Genomic DNA, 21,116 nt, shown 5'->3' on the forward strand with positions numbered 1-21,116 from the left:
ATCAAGATTTTTTTTAAAATTAAGAACAACTTTTGAACACAAGCTTAGTTTGAAAATTGAACAAATTTTGGTATTTTGATTTAATTGAAAACACCGAACATTTTTTTAAAATACTGAACGTTTTTTTAAATACCAAACATTTTTGGTATATCCCAAACATTTTTCAAAGTTATGAATGTTCTTTTGAAATATCAACTGTTGTAATTAGAACATTTTTCAAAAATTCAAAAACATTTTCGGATTTGAAGAACAATTTTTTAAAATGCAGAACTGTTTTCGAAAATCTAGAAGATTTTTCAAATTTATAATCAAAGTTTTAAAAACGACAATTTTCTGAAAGACAGATTATAAAAGCAAGAAGATTTTTCAAAATTGAAGAACAAAATTTGAAACATGGATAGATTTCAAATTCATGAACAAAAATTTGAAATTATGAGCATTTTTTGAATTATGAACAAATTTTGAAGCCACGAACATTTTAAAATTGTGAACATTTTTTCAAACTGAACGAATTTCAAATAAATGAACAAAAATATAAAATTATGAACATTTCTTGAAATGTGAACAAATTTGGAAACCGCAACATTTTTTGAATTGTGAATAAATTTCAAATTTAAAATATTTTTATTTAAACAAGAACATTTTATGAATGTAAAAAAATAATAATTCAAACATAAACTTCGTTTTAAGAAATAACCTCAGAAAAAAAAACAGAAAAAACTAATAGAAAAACGAAAAAAGAGAAAAACCGGAAAAAAAAGAAAAACCGCTTCACGAAGGTTCCCAAAACCGGTGGCAACCGAACTTGGGTCGGCTCAGTTCTTCTCGGGAGGGTGTGCGGAGTCCCATCTATTTGCCGCAAATATTAGATGAACGGCTCACGGTTTTCTCCTCTCGTTAGGGTTTTCTCCTCTCGGAAGCGATCCCGCCACCGTTGAGTCTTTCCTCTTCTCCGCCGCCGGTTCACCCCAGGATTTGGCGACTCTGGTTCTCACGTGCGATCCACAGATCATCTTTGTCCAGCCTGGGCGGCCGCCCTGGGTGTTGGAGGATTGGGGTCCTACAACACCCGATCGTAGTCTTTGTCGTCGGGTTAGGTTTCGATGGCTTCGGATGAGGCTTCGGCATCCTTGAAAATCAGTGATGTAGAGAAGATGATGAAAGAGCTGGGTTTGAAAGAACAAGACCTGGACGATGTCATCTTCGACGAGCAAACGACGCCTCCTGATGAACCTAGAAGGACTGTGTTAGCCAGGGTTAACACTTCCAAGACCTACAGCCATACGTGGTTCTACCGCAACATGAGATCGTCATGGAATATTTCACACGAAGCAAAATTCAAGCCTTTGGGGGAAAATTTATACACTGTCCAATTCTCTTGTTTGGGAGATTGGGAGAGGGTAATGAATGATGGCCCATGGAACTTTTGAGGGGATGATGTGATCCTTGCGCCTTATGATGGGATGTCAAAACCATCAACAATCAAGCTGGAGACGATTGATATATGCATTCAAATCCATGTTGTTCCTGACCTGTGTGCCCATATTGTTACTCGGCTTACTGCTAAGGTGGGGGAAGTTCTGTTCACGGAACCATCCAACAATGATTTCATGGGGAATTTTTATCGAGCTTGGGTCTGCATCAATGTGCATAAACCTCTGAAGAATGTTGTTTCTATGATTAGGGATGGCAAGAGACAGATCTATAGAGTCAAATATGAAAAGCTACCTGATTGGTGTGCTGTTTGTGGGATGCTGGGACATCAGTTCAATGAACACGGTAATGGAATTCATCCACCATCGGCCCTGGTTTTGAAGGAGCTTAGGGCCACCAGCTGGTTTATGCGGACTGGACGAGGCCCTGGAGATGACCGTGGTCGCGGTAGAGGGCGCACAGGAAGTGGGTCAAGAGGTCAGTCAGGGCATAGCCATGAGCAGGACAAAAATATATTTTCAGGGGGCGCGTCTAGTTATGGCAATGAGGATGAGGACGAGGTGGTTGTGTGTGCACAAGATGTCATGATGGAAGATCAAAATGGAAAGAGGATAGTTAGGGGAACCTTGACTGTATCTCAGAAGAACCCCACTGCCATGAAGGCTGGGGTAGCCAATGAGAACCAGTTAGCATTAGTTCAAATTGGCGGCTCCGTAGTGAGTCCTCCACCACAAAGAGACCCTAAGAGAAGTAGGACTAACAGTGATGGAAAGGAGGGAGTTATTTCAGCAGTTAAAAGTTTGGGGGGCTCTTTCGAGGAGCGCCGCCAGGACCAATGAGTGCCTTCTGCTGGAACTGTCGCGGAACGGGCAAACCTGCGGCAGTGCGAGAGCTTCACAATTTCGCAAGGAATTTTTCCCCACCCTTTTTTGCATCATTGAAACGCAGATTGGGGCTGCTAGGGTAGAAGCTTTAGCTAATCCTATTGGGTATGATAATTCTTTTGCAATAGATAGTCAAGGCAGAAGTGGTGGTATTTGGATGTTTGGATGTTTCGGTTGAAGAGAAAGGAGAGGACAAGTGGAGGTTTACGTGTGTTTATGGAGATGCTCAAACTCACCCGCGTCACCAAGCTTGGACAGTTTTAAAAAATATCAGTACTTTGAGTACCCTTCCATGGTTATGCATGGGGTATTTTAAAGAGGTTTTACGTACAAATGAGCATGATGGGGTTGGACAGCGCAGTAATGCTCAGATCCGAGCATTCAGAGATACTACGGACATTTGTAGGTTGCTAGATCCGGGCTATAAAGGCCATTTCTGGACTTTTGAGAAGAAAGTTACTCGAGGCTCTTATACCAGGTGCAGGCTTGACAGAGCTCTAGCAAACACAGATTGGCTGGCAAAATTTCCTCTAGCTTCAATCACGCACGAGACAGCAGCGACATCGGATCACTTGGCGCTGTTACTTGACTTTGGACGAGGGGAAGAGAATCATAAGAAGCGAGATTTCAAGTATGACGTGATGTGGGAATCACATGAGGGCCTTCATGATTTCATTTCAGATAGCTGGCCTGGGGTAAATCCGTGCACTCCAGTCCAGGAGATGCACGAGAAGCTTGCTAACCTGGCAAACGGGCTGCAGAGATGGAGCTCCAACACTTTTAATAGTGCGATAAGGGAAATTAAACAATTGAAAGGTAAATTGGAAGAGCTTAGAGGGGACTAATCACACACCGGACCTTGCCACGCAGAACTGAAGATCAATGAAAGATTGATTGAAATGTATCACCGGGAAGAAATTATGCGGCGTCAACGTGCCAGAATCGAGTGGCTATCGGCAGGGGATAAGAACACCAAAAATTTTCATCTTCGTGCTAGTTTGAAGAGGAAAAATAATATGATTAAATCACTACATAATTCGCTGGGGGCGATTGTTGATGATCCTGGTGAGCTTAAAGCAATGACGAATAGTTTTTATCAAACTCTTTATGCCTCTGAAGGAGTACAAGAGATGGATGATGTGTTGAACCATGTGCCAAAGAAGGTGACTGATGAGATGAACATGAGGTTAAATGTTGATTACACTGCTGAAGAGGTTAAAAAGCGCTTTTTCAGATGTTTCCTACAAAATCCCCTGGGCCGGATGGCTTTCCAGGTCATTTCTATCAACGGAACTGGTACATTTGTGGAGATGATGTTACGCGTATAGTGTTAAGGATTTTAAGAGGGGAAGAAAGTCCGGAGGGAATCAACGATACGGTTTTGGTACTCATCCCAAAGGTACTAAACCCTTCTTTGTTATCTCAGTTCCGGCCTATGAGTCTTTGCAATGTACTCTATAAAATTGCTTCAAAAGCTGTAGCCAAAAGACTAAAGAAAATTTTGCCTGACATCATTTCTGATGAGCAATCTGCTTTTGTGCCGGGGAGGTTAATTATAGATAATATAATCTGTGCTTACGAGTGTTTGCATTTTATGAAAAGAACAAGATTGAAGTCGAACATCTTCTGTGCCCTCAAGCTCGATATGATGAAAGCTTATGATAGGCTGGAGTGGCCTTATCTAAGAGCTATTATAAGCAAATTGGGATTCAGCCAACAATGGATTAATAGAGTGATGAGTATGGTCTCCTCGGTGTATTTTTCAGTTCTATTCAATGGCGAGAAGCTCGAGTCGTTTAAGCCAACTAGAGGGATTTGGCAGGGAGACCCAATCTCCCCCTACTTATTCTTGATTGCAGCAGATGGCCTTTCGTGCCTCCTGAAATCCAGTTCTTAGTCATCAATTGCAGGTATTAAGGTGGCCCCAACGGCTCCCACCATTAACCACACCATTAATTTGCAGATGATAGCCTGCTGCTTTTTAAGGCTAATGTAGAGGGTTCAGGTGCAGTGTCAAACCTGCTACAAACCTATTGCAATGCTTTGGGGCAGAGGATCAATTATGAGAAATCTTCTATTTTCTTTAGCAAGGGTTATCCTTCTTCTATCAGTGAGGAGATAAAAAAATCTTTACATGTGCATAACGAATCTCTAAGTGAGCGTTATTTGGGAATGCCGAGTGATGTTGGTCACTCTAAGAATGGTACATTCAGATATCTGAGAGACCGTGTGTGGGAGAAAATAAAAGGATGGATGGAGAAGTTGCTCTCGGCGGCTGGTAAAGAAGTGTTGATCAAATCTGTTGCACAGGATATACCAGTTTTTTCTATGTCCTGCTTCTGTTTGCCTAGGGGCTTGTGTGACAACATAACTTCCATCATTCGTCAATTTTGATGGGGAAGCAAGAACGGCAAGAGGAAACCGTGTCGGGTAGCATGGGATACTATGACCCAACCAAAACACCTGGGAAGGCTTGGTTTTAGGGACTTGGAGATCTTTAACTTATCCCTTTTGGCAAGACAAGCTTGGAGAATTTTAACAGATGAGACCTCATTGAGTGCAATGATCCTGAAAGCCACATGCTTCCCGGAATGCACATTGCTAGAAGTTGAACTGGGTCCTCAACCATCTCAGATTTGGAGAGTAGTGGTGGATGGCAGAGATATCTTGGCACAAGGAATAGTCAGGAGAATTGGCAATGGTCGTACAACCAACGCGTGGAACCACAATTGGATCCCGCGAAGTAACTTCAAGCGGCCGATCACATATCTCGTACACCGCCCCCGAGTCAGAGTTTCAGTTTACATCGACAACACTTCTGCTCAGTGGAATGAAGCGCTGATCCGGTCAGTTTTTAGCCCGTTTGATACCGAATAAATTCTTAAAATTCCACTTTGTACATGGAATGTTGATGATTTTTGGGCTTGGCATGAGGAAACCAGTGGTAACTTCTCTGTGCGGTCGGCTTACCAGATGGTATTGAGGACAAAACTTAGTAGGGAGGGGTGGTTTTATGCAGAAGATGGCACCTCGGAGAGAGATAGTAAACTATGGACCTCCATTTGGCATATCCAAGTTCCATCAAAGTTACGCATGTTCGTATGGAGGTTAGCAAGACAGCCGATGCCCACGACAGAAGTTCTAAACCACCGCCACATGGCGGATGAGGATACATGCAGGTTGTGTGGAGCAAGAGATACATGGAGGCATGCTCTACTGACATGCTCGCTGTCTAGAAGTGTTTGGGCACTAGCTCCTGCTGATTTCGTGGAGAAGATCATATGCAGTCCGCACGAGGATCCCAAGGAGTGGCTTTTTGCCCTATATGAGATTTTGAGTACTAAAGATTTTCTTCGTTTAGTGGTGACAACCTGGGCAATTTGGGGCGTGAGAAGGAAAGCGATATATGAAGATATTTTTCAGTCTCCCTTTGCTACGAACAATTTCATATCACGATATCTATCTCAAGTTCACCAAGCTAATGTTCGGGATCAGAGGCCGGCTAGTGTTCCAAGGGAACGACAGTCTTCGTGGATACCTCCAATCCAGGGAAGTGCTAAACTCAATGTGGATGTTGTTGCTTAAACAAAAAGATGTGGAGCAGTTAGTGCAATCTGTCGAGAGCAAAATGGTGCTTTTCTTGGGGCATCAGTGCTAGTGATTAAGTTCATTACTGATCCTGCCACTCTTGAAGCAATGGCTATTAGGGAAGCTCTTTCTTTAGATGAGGATTTATACGTTCAAGACATTGAGGTCACTTTTGACTGTAAAACGGTGGTATCAGATTTGAAGAATGGGACAAATGCGACTTATGGAGCTTTGATTCAAGAGATTTCGAACTATCTACTAGTCTACATTTATGTAATATAGTTTATGAGTTTAGGAGCTTGAATTATGAAGCTCATAATCTAGCAAAGCAAGCCCTCACTCGGGTTTGGCCGACATGTTTGGTTAGGTAATCCGGATGATCTTTCCTTCGTTCCTATAAACATTGTGACGTCTGAATAAAAAACTTTGCAGATTGCCTAAAAAACTCCATTGGCTGCAAAATTCGTCGAATAGGGTATTCCGCGGATAATTGCCACTTCTTTTTTTTTGCGGGAGCGGATAGTTGCCAGTTGCCAGACGCCGCCGATGCCGGACGTTCCGGCCAGCGGGGGCTGGCCCGCCGTGATGGCGGTGTGCTCAGGGAACGCCTCGCAGGCGAGCACCCCCCCCCCCCCCTCCCCCGCGTCTCCGGTGAACCTCTTGGCGTAGATCCAGAGCCGGAGGGCTGTGGCCAGATCCTTACGAAGCCGCAGAAGGCCATTGGCGAGGTCGACGGTGCTGCTGAGGCTGAAGCTGTGAGTGGAGATCGATCAGAATGCTCACTTGCGGAGGTATTGAATGTCTCTGGCGGTTCGGGCAGTGTCTCCTCGTCATCCAATGGTACTGTCGAACTCCTTGTTTATTCTCCATGAACTGAAGTTCTTGCATTGCACAGGACCTTGTTTTAACAGAATGATTTGAGTTAAGAGAGCATCCCATGCTAGTTTCAGAGGATGGGTAGCTTAAATTACTGTAGCATCTTACTTGAGCAGTACGATTTGAGTGAGTACTTGTTTCTGAGATGTGCAAGTTGCCTTGGGATTCAGTTAACTTGTCCTGCCATTTACTTGTGCCTATCATTGACGAGAAAATTTGTTTGCTTAGCACATTCACAGGCCAGCCAGCTCAGGAAGTCTGAAAATGATGAGCATGGTCGAGAACAACTCAAGCGCAACAGAAAGATTGATTACGCCATCAGGTATAATGTACATTTGCTAATCTTTTGTTAATGCACGCATCAAAGCAAGCTACCAGTTGATGTAAGTGCTCCAGATAAGGAGCAACATTATTCATGCATATGACTTGTCAAGCATCACAAACAGACTCAAAAAGAGTTATACTTTGAACAAAAAGAGAGGACAGAGGTACTGAGGAATATTTCGAAAGGCAGTAGTGAGAGAACAATCCAATGCATCTTTGGGTCCTTTTTGTAGTTCCCTATGTAGGGAAGGAGATGAGAATTAATCATCATATTGAACAAACAAGAAAATATGAAGTGGCTTGAATTCCTTCAAAGACACCTTGTTTTAGAATAAACACACTGTACATTTAGGGAGTATGTCAACTCACATTATAACATAATATATTTAGCATAGGCATACCAAACAGATTAAAAAAGGGGACTATGGAAGCAAATATACATCAAGCTCAGAGACACACGCACGCACAACTGATACACAGGACCCATCTGCTACTTCATGTTCAGAATCACAAAGCCTTCAAGCGCAACCATGACGACGAGGGACGGGTTTATGAGGGTATGTCAGGTTTGAGGATATATCGCAGAAGATTGCCTCAAAAGCAACCGAGCTATATATGTTGTGTGTGCAGAAATATTTCTTACCATGGCCTCCAGTAATCAATTCAAAAACACCAATCAATTTTGACATTTAGCTTGCTTGTTGCTAGCAGCCTGCATTCATCCGCTAGCTCCTTGCTGCAACTATAGATTTCCAGTTCTTCCAGCGAAAGTGGGAGGCCTGTTACCGGCAACCTTGAGATGCCCGGACAAATGCGTACCTTCAAAATCTTGAGGAAAGGAAGGTTTTGCAGCCCGGCAGGAAGATCTACGAGAGCATGACATTCAGAAAACTTGAGCTCTTTCAGGGACTTGAGGAGCACAAGCGCCCGCTCTTGCTCATCAGTTAATCTCTTCACTTGCCTCGACCTCGCAAGTTGTAAGCGTTGCAAGGAGGTGAGGTGCTTGCAGAATGACGTGGTAAGGACAGACGTATCATTGATGCAAAGCGTTTCCAGCCGAGGGCACAGCCTTGAAAAGCTCTCCAAACATGATTTCAAGCCGGGGCAGTCTGATACATCCAAATGCCTGATGCTGCCAAGGGCTTCCAAGCCTTCTAGTGCAGTGAGCGATCTACATAATCCAATCTTCAACTCGTCGAGTGCTGTGCATGAGTCCAACTGTATAGATTGCAAATCTGGACATATTCGTACCTCCAAAGTTTCAAGGCTAGTGCTATATGTAGGAAAGCAAGGTTTCAGGGTTCCATGGGAAGAGCTATTACTGATTTTAAGTTCGCGAAGTGATGTTGGGAGGAGCCATTTTCCGTTCGCCTGGTCAGCATTCCCGTCTTGATGCACCAAACCAGGGCAGCCTGATACATTCAAATGCGTGAGTCTGCCAAGGAACTGCAAGCCCTCTAGTGCTTTGAGCGATCGACAGTATCGAATCTCTAATTTTTCCAGCGCCATGCATGAACGCAGATGTATAGTATGCAAATCATGAGCCCACTCTACCACTAACTTTTTAAGGCTGGTTCTATGCCTACGAAAGCAGGATTGCAGCGTTCTGGGGGAGTAATACCCATTGACCTCAAGTTCTTCAAGTGATGGCAGCATCTCAAGGGAGGCGAATCCAGAGAAGCCTTTGTCGCTCCACTTAATAAATGTTAGACCAGGGCAGGACTTCGTAGTTATCTTCTTGAGAGAGGAGGCTAGATTTAATGGAATGTAAAAGTCTTTCTTTCTTGCTGACCATGCATCACCTGGATCTCCTGATGACAAGTCCTCCGTCAGTATTTCTAGTGATTTTAAATCCAATTCCTCTAAATTCGGTGCATGTTGCAACATCAGAGATAGCTGCTTCCCTGCTATTCCACATGACTTAATAGTGAGACTTCCAAGTGAAGGGAAGGCTGTCACATCTTCAAGGGTAGGCTGCGTCACATCTGAAGAGAAAAGTTTTTCACACCCTGTTATTACCAAACTCTTTAAAGAGGTGAGATGACTAAAACCTTCGAAAGAAAAAGACCTCAGGTTTTTCTGACCACATATCTTCATTGATTTAAGGTTTCCAAGATTACGGAACGCCAAAAAACTTTCATCCAGTATCCTCAACAGATAAGAATATTCATCAGTATCAATGTATGTATACTGATCAATATACCCAATACGTAAATTCCCGCTGGATGACCCCTCCATATCTGGAAGCATTGAAACTCCACTGATGAGTAATTCAGAACAGGTGGTTGAAGGCGGAAGAGGCTTCAGCACTTTCAATTGAGGGCAATGACACAGAATTAATTTTCTAAGAGAAGGCAACCATGAGCAACACTTGATTTCGAATTTATTATTGTTCTCAAATAGATCAAACTCCTTCAGTGCTGGACAATCCCTGATCTGCAGTTCTTTTAAGCTAGAGCTCATACGCCCCACAGAAGAGCATGAACATCTCTCCAACTTTGGCATTTCACCTAAATCTAACTCCTGCAGTGAAGGAACCAATACTTGTATTACTTCCTGCATGCTTCTCAATTTCAACCTTGTAAGCAATGGAAGACTTTCTAGTGAAGGAAGTATTTGCCATCCTCCACAATCATCAAGATGAAGTGTCTGCAAGGAGGTAACTGAGATATTCTTGGCAAGCCAAGTTGGTGAAGTAGTACCATTATACCCAGATATTTGTAGATGCTTTAAATCCATATGTGGTTGAAGACCATCAATCACTTCTCTTGCCATGTTTACAGAAGATTCAGGTCTAGTGTCGCTGACAGACTCGTTCTCTGGAAATGTATCATTCCAGGACAAATGAAGCTCCTCTAAGTGTTCTTTGTTTCTTAGTCCTGCCTCATAAGCCTCCTCCCAGGTTTTAACACTGCCAAGTTGAGACACTCCAAGTTGAACAAGCTCGTTCATGGATTTGAGTTGTGTAATCTCAAAGCCGGTAGAAATTCGAACCTTAAAATCATGTAGCTCCTGGATAGATGTCATGTTACCAATGTTAGCAATGGAAGAATGGACTCTCTTGTATGCAATAAGATGTCGCAGGCTAACAAGATTATGCAAGCCATTGAGTAGAGAAGTTTCCATGTTTGAGCCAACATCTAATACTTGAAGATGAAAAAACGTACACAAAACTTGTGGCACAACCCCGTACCACTTAAGTTTTATATAACGAAGATGCAAAGGATTTGCCAAACTGCACAGGAAGGAATTAAAATCAGCGGATGCTGCAGGCACTTGAAACGGATAAGTGGATGCTGGAGATACTTGCAGCAGGCGCAAATTATGTGCCTTCTGGAATATATCTTGGAACAACTGTACAAAGAAAGAGTCAAAGTTCCCAAGTACAACCAATGTTCTCAATTTGGTAACTGATGTAACTGAATTTCTCAGATTTTCTTCAAACTTCTCATTACGAGGAATCTTCCCATGCCGATCTTTGTTGTATGCATAATCAGTTATTATTGAAAGATGGTATATAGTTGGCAACATTTTATTGCTTTGTAGACCATCTATAATTGCATATTCAGCCCTTGAAACCAACCTCGCAAAATCATGCATGAGATCACACACAGAATACCAAATCTGACGATGTAGAGAGAACTCTTCTTCCTCATCCAATTCCTTTTGTTCTTCAATTTGCTGAAAAAATCCCATGTTTACCAAAACATTTAGATATTCCCATCCTGTCTCCTCAGATCTCTTACTTAAATGGTTGCAATGCACAAATCCCTGAGAAATCCAAATGTAGACCAAATCCTTACCAAGAAACATATATTTGTCAGGAAATATAGAACAATATGAGATGCATTGCTGTAATTGGTATGGCAACTCATCATAGCTCAGCTTCAAAGCAGACATGATGCCTCCACTGAGTCCCAATGATTTCCAGTTTTCTTTTTTGAGGATGTTACTCCAATGTTCAATGCTAAGATCATCTCTTAATAGTCGCCCTGCACTTATTGCTGCTAATGGGTTGCCCTTTAACTTGTCTGCTATTTTCCGTCCAACAGTGCTTAGATTTGGAGGACCTTCATGGTCCCCATCACCAAATGCACACGATTTGAATAATAACCAGAAATCATCATTTTCCAGTGCGTGCAAATTAATTGGCCCAGTTGTTCCCATCATTTTTGCAACAGACGATTTTCTGGTCGTCACAAGAATGACATTGCCGTTTGAACTGTCGGACTTAAATGGATCCAGCAGCAGGTTCCATCGGCAATCGTTCTTGTCATCCCACACGTCATCCAAAATAAGTAAGACCCTCTTCGATTTGACATGGCTTTTCAAGTTCTCCTGAAGCCTCGCAAAGCAGTTAGTTCCTTCATGTCTTTCTTGAGAAACAAAGCTCAACATCTCCATTGTGAACCTGATTTCGTCAAAGTTGCGAGACACTGAAATCCATATCCTATGGTCAAATAAGCTTTCCACATCCGGGTCATTGTATACAAGTTGAGTGAGAGCCGTCTTCCCAACACCTGCAATGCCTACAATAGGCAGAATAGTTACGCCATCGGATTTGTTTTCTGCGATCAACTGCATGATGTAGTTCCTTTCTATAACTCTCCCATACACTTTTCGTGGAGCGAGACTTGATGTTCTTAGGTGCTGGTTTGCGGGTGTACTCGCGCTGTGATTCGAACTTGAAGCAGAGTATAATCCATATAGCTTCAAAACCTCACTCACGTCCCCTCGGATGACTTGTAACTGATCTGTTATTTGTTGCATCCTGTTTGATAATTCGGCTTTGTCCCAAGGGGTGTGTGTATCAGCTGCAGTTATCGGGGCCAGCTCCTCACTCGTTCTCCTTCTTTTTCTACCAGATGAATCACCTACTAGAACGGGTGTAGCATTCGCAGTAGCATCACCGGTGCTGCAGTAAGAAAAAGACTGTCAAAAATGTGCTACATATTACTCCAACTACAATTATTTAGATACAGAGAAAGTAGAACCGGAGCTCTGTTACACAGAATCAACGGAGGTTAGGTCAGATGATGAGCTAATGATTTTTTAAGCGCTTTAGAAGAGGGATGGGTGAGGCGACGGACGGGGCGACTGGCGGGGCAACGCCGCCGCTTGCATCCCTGCCGCCTCAACGACCATCGGCGCCTCCCGACGAGATCGCCGGGCCGTTTGCCGACGCAACTGACGCGGAGATCGGCGAGACGATTGCCAGGACGATCATTGCGGCGACTAGCGAGGCGTTTGGCGGGGAGATTGCCAGGACGAGAGGCGATGTTACCGGTGGGGCGGCCTACTGTGAGATCAATCGATCTGCGGCTGATCTCGGGGCGGGCACTACGGCTTATCGCCGGTGGGATGTTGATTTCGAGGACACCACCTTGGTAACAAGGAGCGTTTTTCATGGATCCATCTGCCTCCACGAGCCTTCTCGCTGGATTACGGTAAGGGATGAGGAGGATGATATACTAGCAGGTAGATACCTGCAAATTCACGAATACCCCAAGGATGGGGAGGCACTTGACATCGACGGATTTCATCTGGTCGTGCGGAACCCTGCGTCGCCGCAAAAGAGTAACGAGCAGGTCACGGTATGCGTTGATCTTACTTCAAATCATATTCGTTTTGGTGGCCGTTTTTGGGTTCTTGCAGATCACGAGGAAGATGAAGATGCGGAAGGAATGGACAGGCTTCAGATCGAGGAGCCATCGCTGCCACGCTCGAACATGGCGATGCCGACTGCGGTGATTCAAGAACGTACGATCCATTCGGATTTCAAGGTGACGAAGAAGACGGTGGTGCCGTCTAAAGGAGGTAAACCTTGGATTGGACCAATCCCAAAGGTAAACCTTCTACCTCTCACTTTGTCAGATTTTATCAAGCCGGGATCCTGGACTGTGGTTAAGAAGAACGTGAAGAAGAGCAGCCGTTCTGGTTGGCCGTCGCTGGCGACGGTGCTGCCTACTTCCTTGCGTGATTCGAGGGGAAAAAATTTGAACGCTGTGATTGCGGAATGTGGGCCTGGGGTAAACGGCAGCGAGATGGGCTTGCTAACACCTGGGTATATGGCCCAGGAAGGAGCCCGGGCTGTCAATAACCCGCCGCCATGCAGTATCATCGTCCCAGTTGAGGATATACTGTCGTCGCACGCTAGGTTTCCAAGCCGACCGATACCTGGATTCCCATCATTGAGGACGGGTCGTGCCACTCGCATCCCTCCTCTCTTGGCGGCGATGACTGGGCGTGGTACGAACCAGCAGCCGGCGCAGCCGCCTGGTCGCCCGACAAACCAGGTGCAGCGTCGTTCTAACCAGTCTGGTCGGACGGCGGCTCCTACTACGGCTGATGCCAACAGAATGCAACCGAGGGGTAGATGGGGTGATGATGGCGTCAACGCCTACGGAGATGGGAAGCATCGTGGCTCCTCTTCCGTTGGGGGGAGGCGCGTCGACGCGTGGCAGGGCAATGGAGGTTTTGGCAATGGCTATACTGGTCCTCCTGGAAAGTTTGTGCCGGGGGTATCAGGCCCTCCCAATCCAAAGTGGGGGGGGGGGGGTTCAAGCAGAATTGGGGTGGCAGAGGAGGGGGCAGGAAGCCGAGGCCGCCTCTTCCGCCTCAGGAAGTTGCTGCCGACAAGGCTGATAATCCTCCTCTTGAACTCAAGATGGGGCCGACGAAGGAGGCACCCAAGGGTCAACCACAGCCTCAGCAAGAGCAACACGCTTGGGAAGCCTGAGGGGGGTGATCGACCATCCAAATGGTCGCGCAAGAAGGAGAAGATGATTTGCTATCGATGCGGTGAGACGGGACACTTTGTTTCCGAATGCAAGGTGGATCTTTGTGAGTTTTGCTTGAAGCCCAAGCATGGCTCGGCTCAGTGCCCTCTTACGATTGGTCCAATGCCAGTGGTGACTATTTACGGCGTCAGCTGCGAGGAGCTGATGTTCTTTGAGTCACCAACTGCTATGACATCGGTTCATGCGCCTGATGCGGCCTTTACAAGGACAGTTACCGTGGCTCGTGGGACAATGACTGTTGAGCAGGTGGTGCAGTAGCTTCGGGAACTAGTGTCTTCGTCGTGTCGGTGGGAACCAGTTTTGATTGCAGACAATGTGTTCAAGGTGGTTTTTCCTACCAATTAAGGAGGATTTAGCACGGCTGCTCAAGTTTGGCATGTGTAGAGTGCCTAGCACGAGCTGTGTGTTAGAGTTTGATGCGTGGAAGAGCGAGGAGCCACAAGGAGTGCCTCTTCCTCAGATTTGGGTTCGCTTTACGGGAGCTCCATCAAAGGCTGTCAATGACTTTCTGGTTACTTGGAGCTTGGGGTCATTGATAGGAAAGACTGAAAAAGTGGATATGCAGTATACCCGGGCTAAAGGAGTTGCGAGGTTGCTGGTTAGTGTCATTGACATCGAGCTCGTTCCAAATGAAGTTATATGGACTCATGAGGGAATGCATTATACCCTACAGCTTGAGATGGAGAGTCCACCTCTGTTTGAGGAAGGAGGGTCGGACAAAGATGTCCATATGACGGACGGGGATGATGCTTCTGGTTCTAGGGAGTCGGATAAAAAACTACAACCGCCCGAGACCGCTAAGGATTTGGAACTACCAGAATCAACATCTTCAGATGGAGGTGCCAATCATTCGGTCACAGCTCCATCGGCGCAACTCAGGTTCGGTTCATTTGAACCTGCTTTGGCGCCGGCCATGGTTGGAAGAGCCTGAGGGGGTGCGACCGTGGAGGGGCCGGTTCGGCCTACAAACCTAAAGCTCCTAGGCAAGAAACCCAAGGGTGCTTCTCTCGGTTTCTCGCAGCCTAAGGAGGATCTACCGGCAGTTTCGCTTGGAGACTATCTCACAGGAGCAAGGACCGATGGTTCAGGGGCGCTCTATGGCGGTTTGAACTCGAGGATCCCCAAGCCAGGTGTGTCGGTTGTTGTGCAGGAATCAGCTCCTGTCGCGACGCTGGCAACAGAGAAACCAGTACAGGGGAGTACCGAGCAGGGTCTTGCACAGGTCTCTGTTGTGGAATTCATAGCTTTGGGTGGTATCCAGAATTCGATGACACTGGATAGAAGGTCCAGTCAACGAATTCAGACCCAGCCAGATGCGGATGACTTGCAGTTGGGGCGTGCAATGCGTGCTGCAAAAATGAGAGATGTGGAAATTTTGACAGGTATGTCTATTAGCAAAGAAAATTCCATTCTTCATTTTTCTCTGCATGAAATCATAGATAATGCTGCTACTGTTGGGGTTTCCTTGGGGAGCACGAGTAGAGAAATTTTGAAATCTATTAATGATCTAGTGGACTTAGAAGTAGATAGAGCGTTGGATATTGTTCGAAATTTAGCTGAAGTAAAACCAATGCAAGAATCTGACATCACTGATCTCGGAGGCCTGAACTCGCTATGTGAGAGTCTGGCCCCAATGGAGGATCTGGAGGAAGGAGATGATCATGTCCTTGATAAGCGTTTAGCGTATGAATAGACTCTTCATGTAGACTCACAAATACCTGGTTATATGGACCAGGTCTTTGGATAAAAATCAAAACGGTCGTGGAAACGGAAAGTATATCCGGTTTCTGCGGTGTGTAGAAGCGCTAGATTTAAGACTGCCAAAAAAATCTATGATGAATAATGAGAGGATTTTTTTGGAATAGCAGAGGTCTTAGAGACTTGGCTAAAAAAAGATTTCTAGTAGAGGCTACTTTAGAGCATCACCTTGATTTTATCGCGCTTATGGAGACAGGGCGGGATAATTTTACTTCACAGTTCTTAAGTTCTTTATCAGCGGGGGTTGATTTTGACTCGCACTGTCTCCCTCCAAGAGGAAGGTCCGGTGGGATTTTACTTGGAGTTCGATGTGACACCCTTCAAGTGAGGGAAGTGGTGTTGGGGAATTTTGCGGTTAAATTCAGGATTAGATCTAAGGGGGGGCGGATTTCAATGGGCTCTTGTAGCTGTGTATGGTGCAGCACAGCCAGAGCTTAAGCCTGATTTTCTCGCTGGTCTGGTTAGGATTTGTGATGAGAAACTACCAATTTTGGTAGGGGGCGATTTTAATATTATTAGGCGGGCTGATGAAAAGAGCAGTGATAATTTTGATGGCAGATGGCCATTCATGTTTAACACAATTATTGAGAGCCTGGACCTAAGGGAGATTGAACTCTTTGGTAGGAAATTCACCTGGGCCAATGCTCTACAAAACCAGAATTTTGAAAAGTTGGATCGGGTCCTTACTAGTATTGAATGGGAACAGAAGTTCCCACTAGTAACTATTAGAGCGCTTCAAAGAGCGATCTCGGACCATACTCCACTTTTGCTGGACTCTGGTGATGCAAATCATATGGGTAACAAGCATGGATTCTCTTTTGAATCAAGTTGGTTCACACGGGAGGGATTCATGGATATGATTGCGAGGGAATGGAACAAGGAGTTGGGTGGGGCATCCAGTGTCGATAGATGGCAAAACAAGATACGACATCTTAGACAATACCTTCGGTGTTGGTCCAAGAATGTATCCGGGATTTATAAGGATGAGCAGGAGAAGCTTCTCAAACTTATAGATGATCTCGATCGTAAGGCAGAGATTTATACTTTGAATGCGAAAGAACGGTCTTTGAAGTATGAGGCTGAACAACGACTGCGTGTACTCCTTAGGGAGGAGGAAATGAAATGGGCACTTAGAGCCAAAGTGCGGGCAATAGTTCATGGGGATAATAACACTAAATTTTTCCACTTGATTGCAAATGGCAAGCATAGAAAAAAGAGAATTTTGCAGCTCGAGCAAGATGAGGGTACAATAGTAGGTCACGAGAATCTTAAATTGTACATCTCTAACTATTATAAACAGTTATTTGGTGCTCCTGACCATAGTTATGTGTCTATGGATGAGCATCAAGTTGCGGATATTCCTTAAGTTGGAGAGGTCGACAATGAGATCTTATCCGCTCCTTTCTCGAAGAAAGAGGTGCTAGATGCTATTGGGCAAATGAAGAATGGCAAAGCTCCCGGTCCAGATGAATTTTCGGCTGAGTTTTATAAGAAGTGTTGGCATATTATTAAGAAAGATCTTATGTCAATGTTTCATGATCTATTCTGTGGCCACCTCCAACTCTTTCATTTGAATTTGGTACTATAACGCTGCTACCAAAGAAGGAGGGGGCGACGCGTATTGAACAATTTCGTCCGATCTGTTTGCTAAATATTAGCTTCAAGATTTTCACAAAGGTGGGAACTGATAGGTTGACTAAGATGGCTCATTAGGTGGTGCAATCTACGCAAACAACTTTTATGCCTATAAGGGGTCGTTGTCTTACATGAAACTCTTCATGAAATACACTCGAAGAAACTTGACGGGGTGATCTTCAAAGTGGATTTTAAAAAAGCATACGATAAAGTCAAATGGTCTTTTTTGCAACAAACCCTACGTATGAAGGGGTTCGATGAGCTTTGGCGAAAGCATGTCGACAGTTTTATAAAAAAGGGAAGTGTCAGTATTAAAGTAAATGATGATGTGGGTCATTTCTTTCAAACACTGAAGGGTCTCAGACAAGGTGATCCAATGCCATCTATTTTATTCAACATTGTTGCTGATATGTTGGCATTAATGATTAAGCAGGCCAATGAGAAGGACCTTGTAGGGGGACTAATCCTGCATCTTGTCGATGGGGGCGTCTCTATTCTACAGTATGCGGATGACACAATTCTCTTTGTGGAGCATGATCTTAGCAAAGCCAGAAATATGAAACTCATCTTATGCTTATTTGAGCAGTTATCTGGGCTGAAGCTTAATTTTAATAAAAGTGAATAGTTTTGTTTTGGAAAGACCAAAACCGAACAACATACTTATAATCAATTGTTCGGTTGTGCAGGTTGGAATTTACCTTTCACGTATTTAGGGATTACTATTCATCACCGAAAACTATCAAATAAGGAATGGAAATGCATCGAGGATCGATTTGAAAAAAAGTTAAGCTGCTGGAAAGGCAAGGTTTTATCCTATGGAGGATGGGTGGTACTTGTTAATTCGGTATTATCAAGCAGGCCTATGTTTCTCTTATCCTTTTTCGAAGTACCTGTCGGGGTGCGAAAAAGGTTGGGTTTTTATCGATCTCAGTTTTTCTGGCAGAGTGATGAGGTCAAGACCAAGTATAGGCTCACGAGATGGGACATCATTTGTAGACCAAAAGAGCAAGGGGGTTTAGGGATTGAAAATTTAAAGATAAACAATAGATGTTTACTTAGTAAATGGTTGTTTAGACCATCTATGGAAACTGAAGGTATGTGGGTATAGATTCTGACGAACAAGTACTTACAAAACAAGACCTTGGCTCAGGTTACAGCGCGACCAACTGACTCTCCATTCTGGAAGGGTTTGATGAGGTCTAAAAATGCATTTTCAACAGGACTAGGTTTGTCATTGGTAATGGTGAATCAACTAGATTCTGGGAAGATACTTGGCTAGGGGAGACACCTTTAGCTATTCAGTATCCGCAACTGTACCATATTGCACAACGTCGATAGGCGTCCGTTGCGTCAATATTATGCGAGACTCCTCTAAATATTTAGTTCTGTAGAGCCTTAATTAGTAACAGATGGATTAGCTGGTTGCATCTAGTCAGAAGGTTGATGGACATTAACCTCTCTGATTACCCACATAGTGTTCATTGGAAGTTGACCACTAAGGGAGTATTTACGGTAAAATCTATGTACATGCACCTCATAGATTCAACGGCTATTCCAAAATCATTGCATATATGGAAGGTCAAAGTTCCACTTAGAATTAAGATCTTCATTTGGTTTGTTCACAAAGGGGTTATTCTAACGAAGGATAATTTGGCAAAACGTAAATGGAAAGGCAATCCAAGATGCAGCTTCTGTCAGAATAACGAAACTATTAAGCACCTCTTTCTTGATTGTCCTATGGCTAAACTTTTATTCGATCGCTTCATATTGCTTTCAACAGCAATCCACCTAATAATATAAACACGTTATTTGGGACATGGTTAAAGGGAGTTGATGTTAAAACTGCTCAACTTATCCGTGTAGGATCATGTGCACTATTATGGGCTGAATGGAATTGCAGAAATGACTTAGTTTTTAACAGACAACACCACATTCACTTTTTGCAGGTCATATTCAGGGCTACTGCATTGATCCGCATGTGGTCCTTACTAACTCCTGTGGAAGCCAGGGAGCCTATGGTTACTGGGTGTGTCCGATGGGAGATAGTAGCTCAGGGTATCTTCAACCGGTTTGGATGGCGACATATTAATATGATAGGTGGTTAGTCATCTAGGACTATTATCCTCTCCGGTTGTCGCGTGACAGATGCCGTGTATTTTTTTATTTACTTTTGTTAGACTTTTTTGTACTCTGTTGAGACTTGACTTTGATTTTAATATAAGGTTGTATGCATTTTTCGATGCAGAAGCCGGGGCTATGCCTCTTTTTTTTTTTAAAAGAAGTAGAACCATAGCGGTCTCTTAACTTTAGACAATAGAGTCACTGTTGTACTGTTAAACTATGTACATAGCGAAATTTAAAAACACGCCTATGTAACTATGCAAGGTATGGGATTCTTGAGCAGCCTTGACGGGTTAGGTGGCTGGTGGTGACTGTTGTATTGTTAAACTAGTGTAAATGATTTCAAATTTCCGTGACCGATATGCTACTTCCTCCGTCTCGGTGCATTAGACATCTTATGAAAATCAAATGTTTCCCAAATGCTAAGGCATATTACAGTAGTACTAGTTGCATGCATATTAATTAGACCCCATCTATTAATTGAAGGACCAATGCATGTAATTTATGCGTCATGTTTTTTGAATTTGAAGAGGTCTTCTAATTAATAGCATGTTTTTAGTTGAGAAAGGGATAGTGTGATCCTACCCAATCTCTATGTGCCTAGGTTGCAGTGCATCTTTTAATATGCCTAATGCACCGAGATGGAGGGAGTAGTGCTGATTCTTGAGCAGCCTACGACATTGGAAGAACCATCCTTCTATTTTTAAACTGATCTATGCAAATGATCTCAAAAGATATTGAGATTTTTTTTGACAAACTCGGGTAGGTCCCCCTCGCGTCGCCTCCCCTCGGGTGACGACAGAGACCCCGAAACCCTAGCCGCCAGAGAGTTTCTCCCCTTCCCCGGTCGTCGCTGCCGACGGCGAGGGCCGCGGTGGCGGCGGGTCCTGTGCCTTAGTGCCAGGGCGGGTGGTAGCCGCGGAGTCTCAGTGAGGCGGAGGGGCCGTCGCGCTCGTGGATGACGGGGGTGGCAGTCAGGGCGGCGTCCCTGCTGCGCGGCGGCGTTCATGGCCCTCATGGCCGGCCGTGGTCGGAGGTTGGATGATGGCGGTGCAACGCTCCATCCAGCAAGGGCGGCGGTTGCGTGCAAGGGCTTCATCGAGGACTGCGGATTTGGCGTGTCCTGGCCAGATCCGTCACGGCTTGATCTAGATCCGCCGGTGGCGCGAGGAGGATCGGTGAGGGGCGGCTGGAGGCCCCCTGCCGGCATGCCGACGGCGGCCTCGTCTACACAACGAGCCTTCCTCGGTTCCATCCAGCCACGAGATCGGGGGACGCGACTTCCGGTGAAAACCGCACCGACTTCGGTCATGGCGGACGATGGCGGCGTCTAGGACGTCGTTACCATCTTGAGGCATCGTTGTTGCAGGTTGTGGAACCACACTCGTGATGCTCCGGGGGAAACTCTAGATCTGGATCTACTGATCGGACGATGATGGCATCTACGATGTCGTTTCCTTCCTAAGGGCATCGTTTTGGGGGTACACGCTGGGTGGACGGGACAAGAGGAGGAGCGGTGTTTGATCTACCGCGAGCCCTGCGGTGGATCCCGGCAGCATGGCACTGCGGTGATTCGGCGACATGCACGTGTAAACGGATACGTGCAGGATGGTGGCCCTGTCTGGCGTCGTGGTGGCGTCGACGGCAGACCTAGCAAGGAAGATGCGTCTGATCTAGCTCTAGAGATGGAATGGTG

General features: G+C 44.9%; 1 protein-coding gene across 1 annotated transcript; it reads right to left on the bottom strand.

Moving 5' to 3' along the window:
• Positions 1 to 7,110: 7,110 nt before the first annotated feature.
• On the bottom strand, positions 7,111 to 12,029 carry LOC123428752 (disease resistance protein RGA2-like; the record flags this gene model as incomplete). Its single annotated transcript, XM_045112910.1, has 1 exon — positions 7,111 to 12,029. A coding segment is annotated over one exon (4,260 nt), but the record flags the coding sequence as incomplete, so codon positions are not given.
• Positions 12,030 to 21,116: the final 9,087 nt, after the last annotated feature.

This window comes from Hordeum vulgare, chromosome 2H (genome assembly GCF_904849725.1).
Source record: "Hordeum vulgare subsp. vulgare chromosome 2H, MorexV3_pseudomolecules_assembly, whole genome shotgun sequence".
Classification (NCBI taxonomy): Eukaryota; Viridiplantae; Streptophyta; class Magnoliopsida; order Poales; family Poaceae; genus Hordeum; species Hordeum vulgare.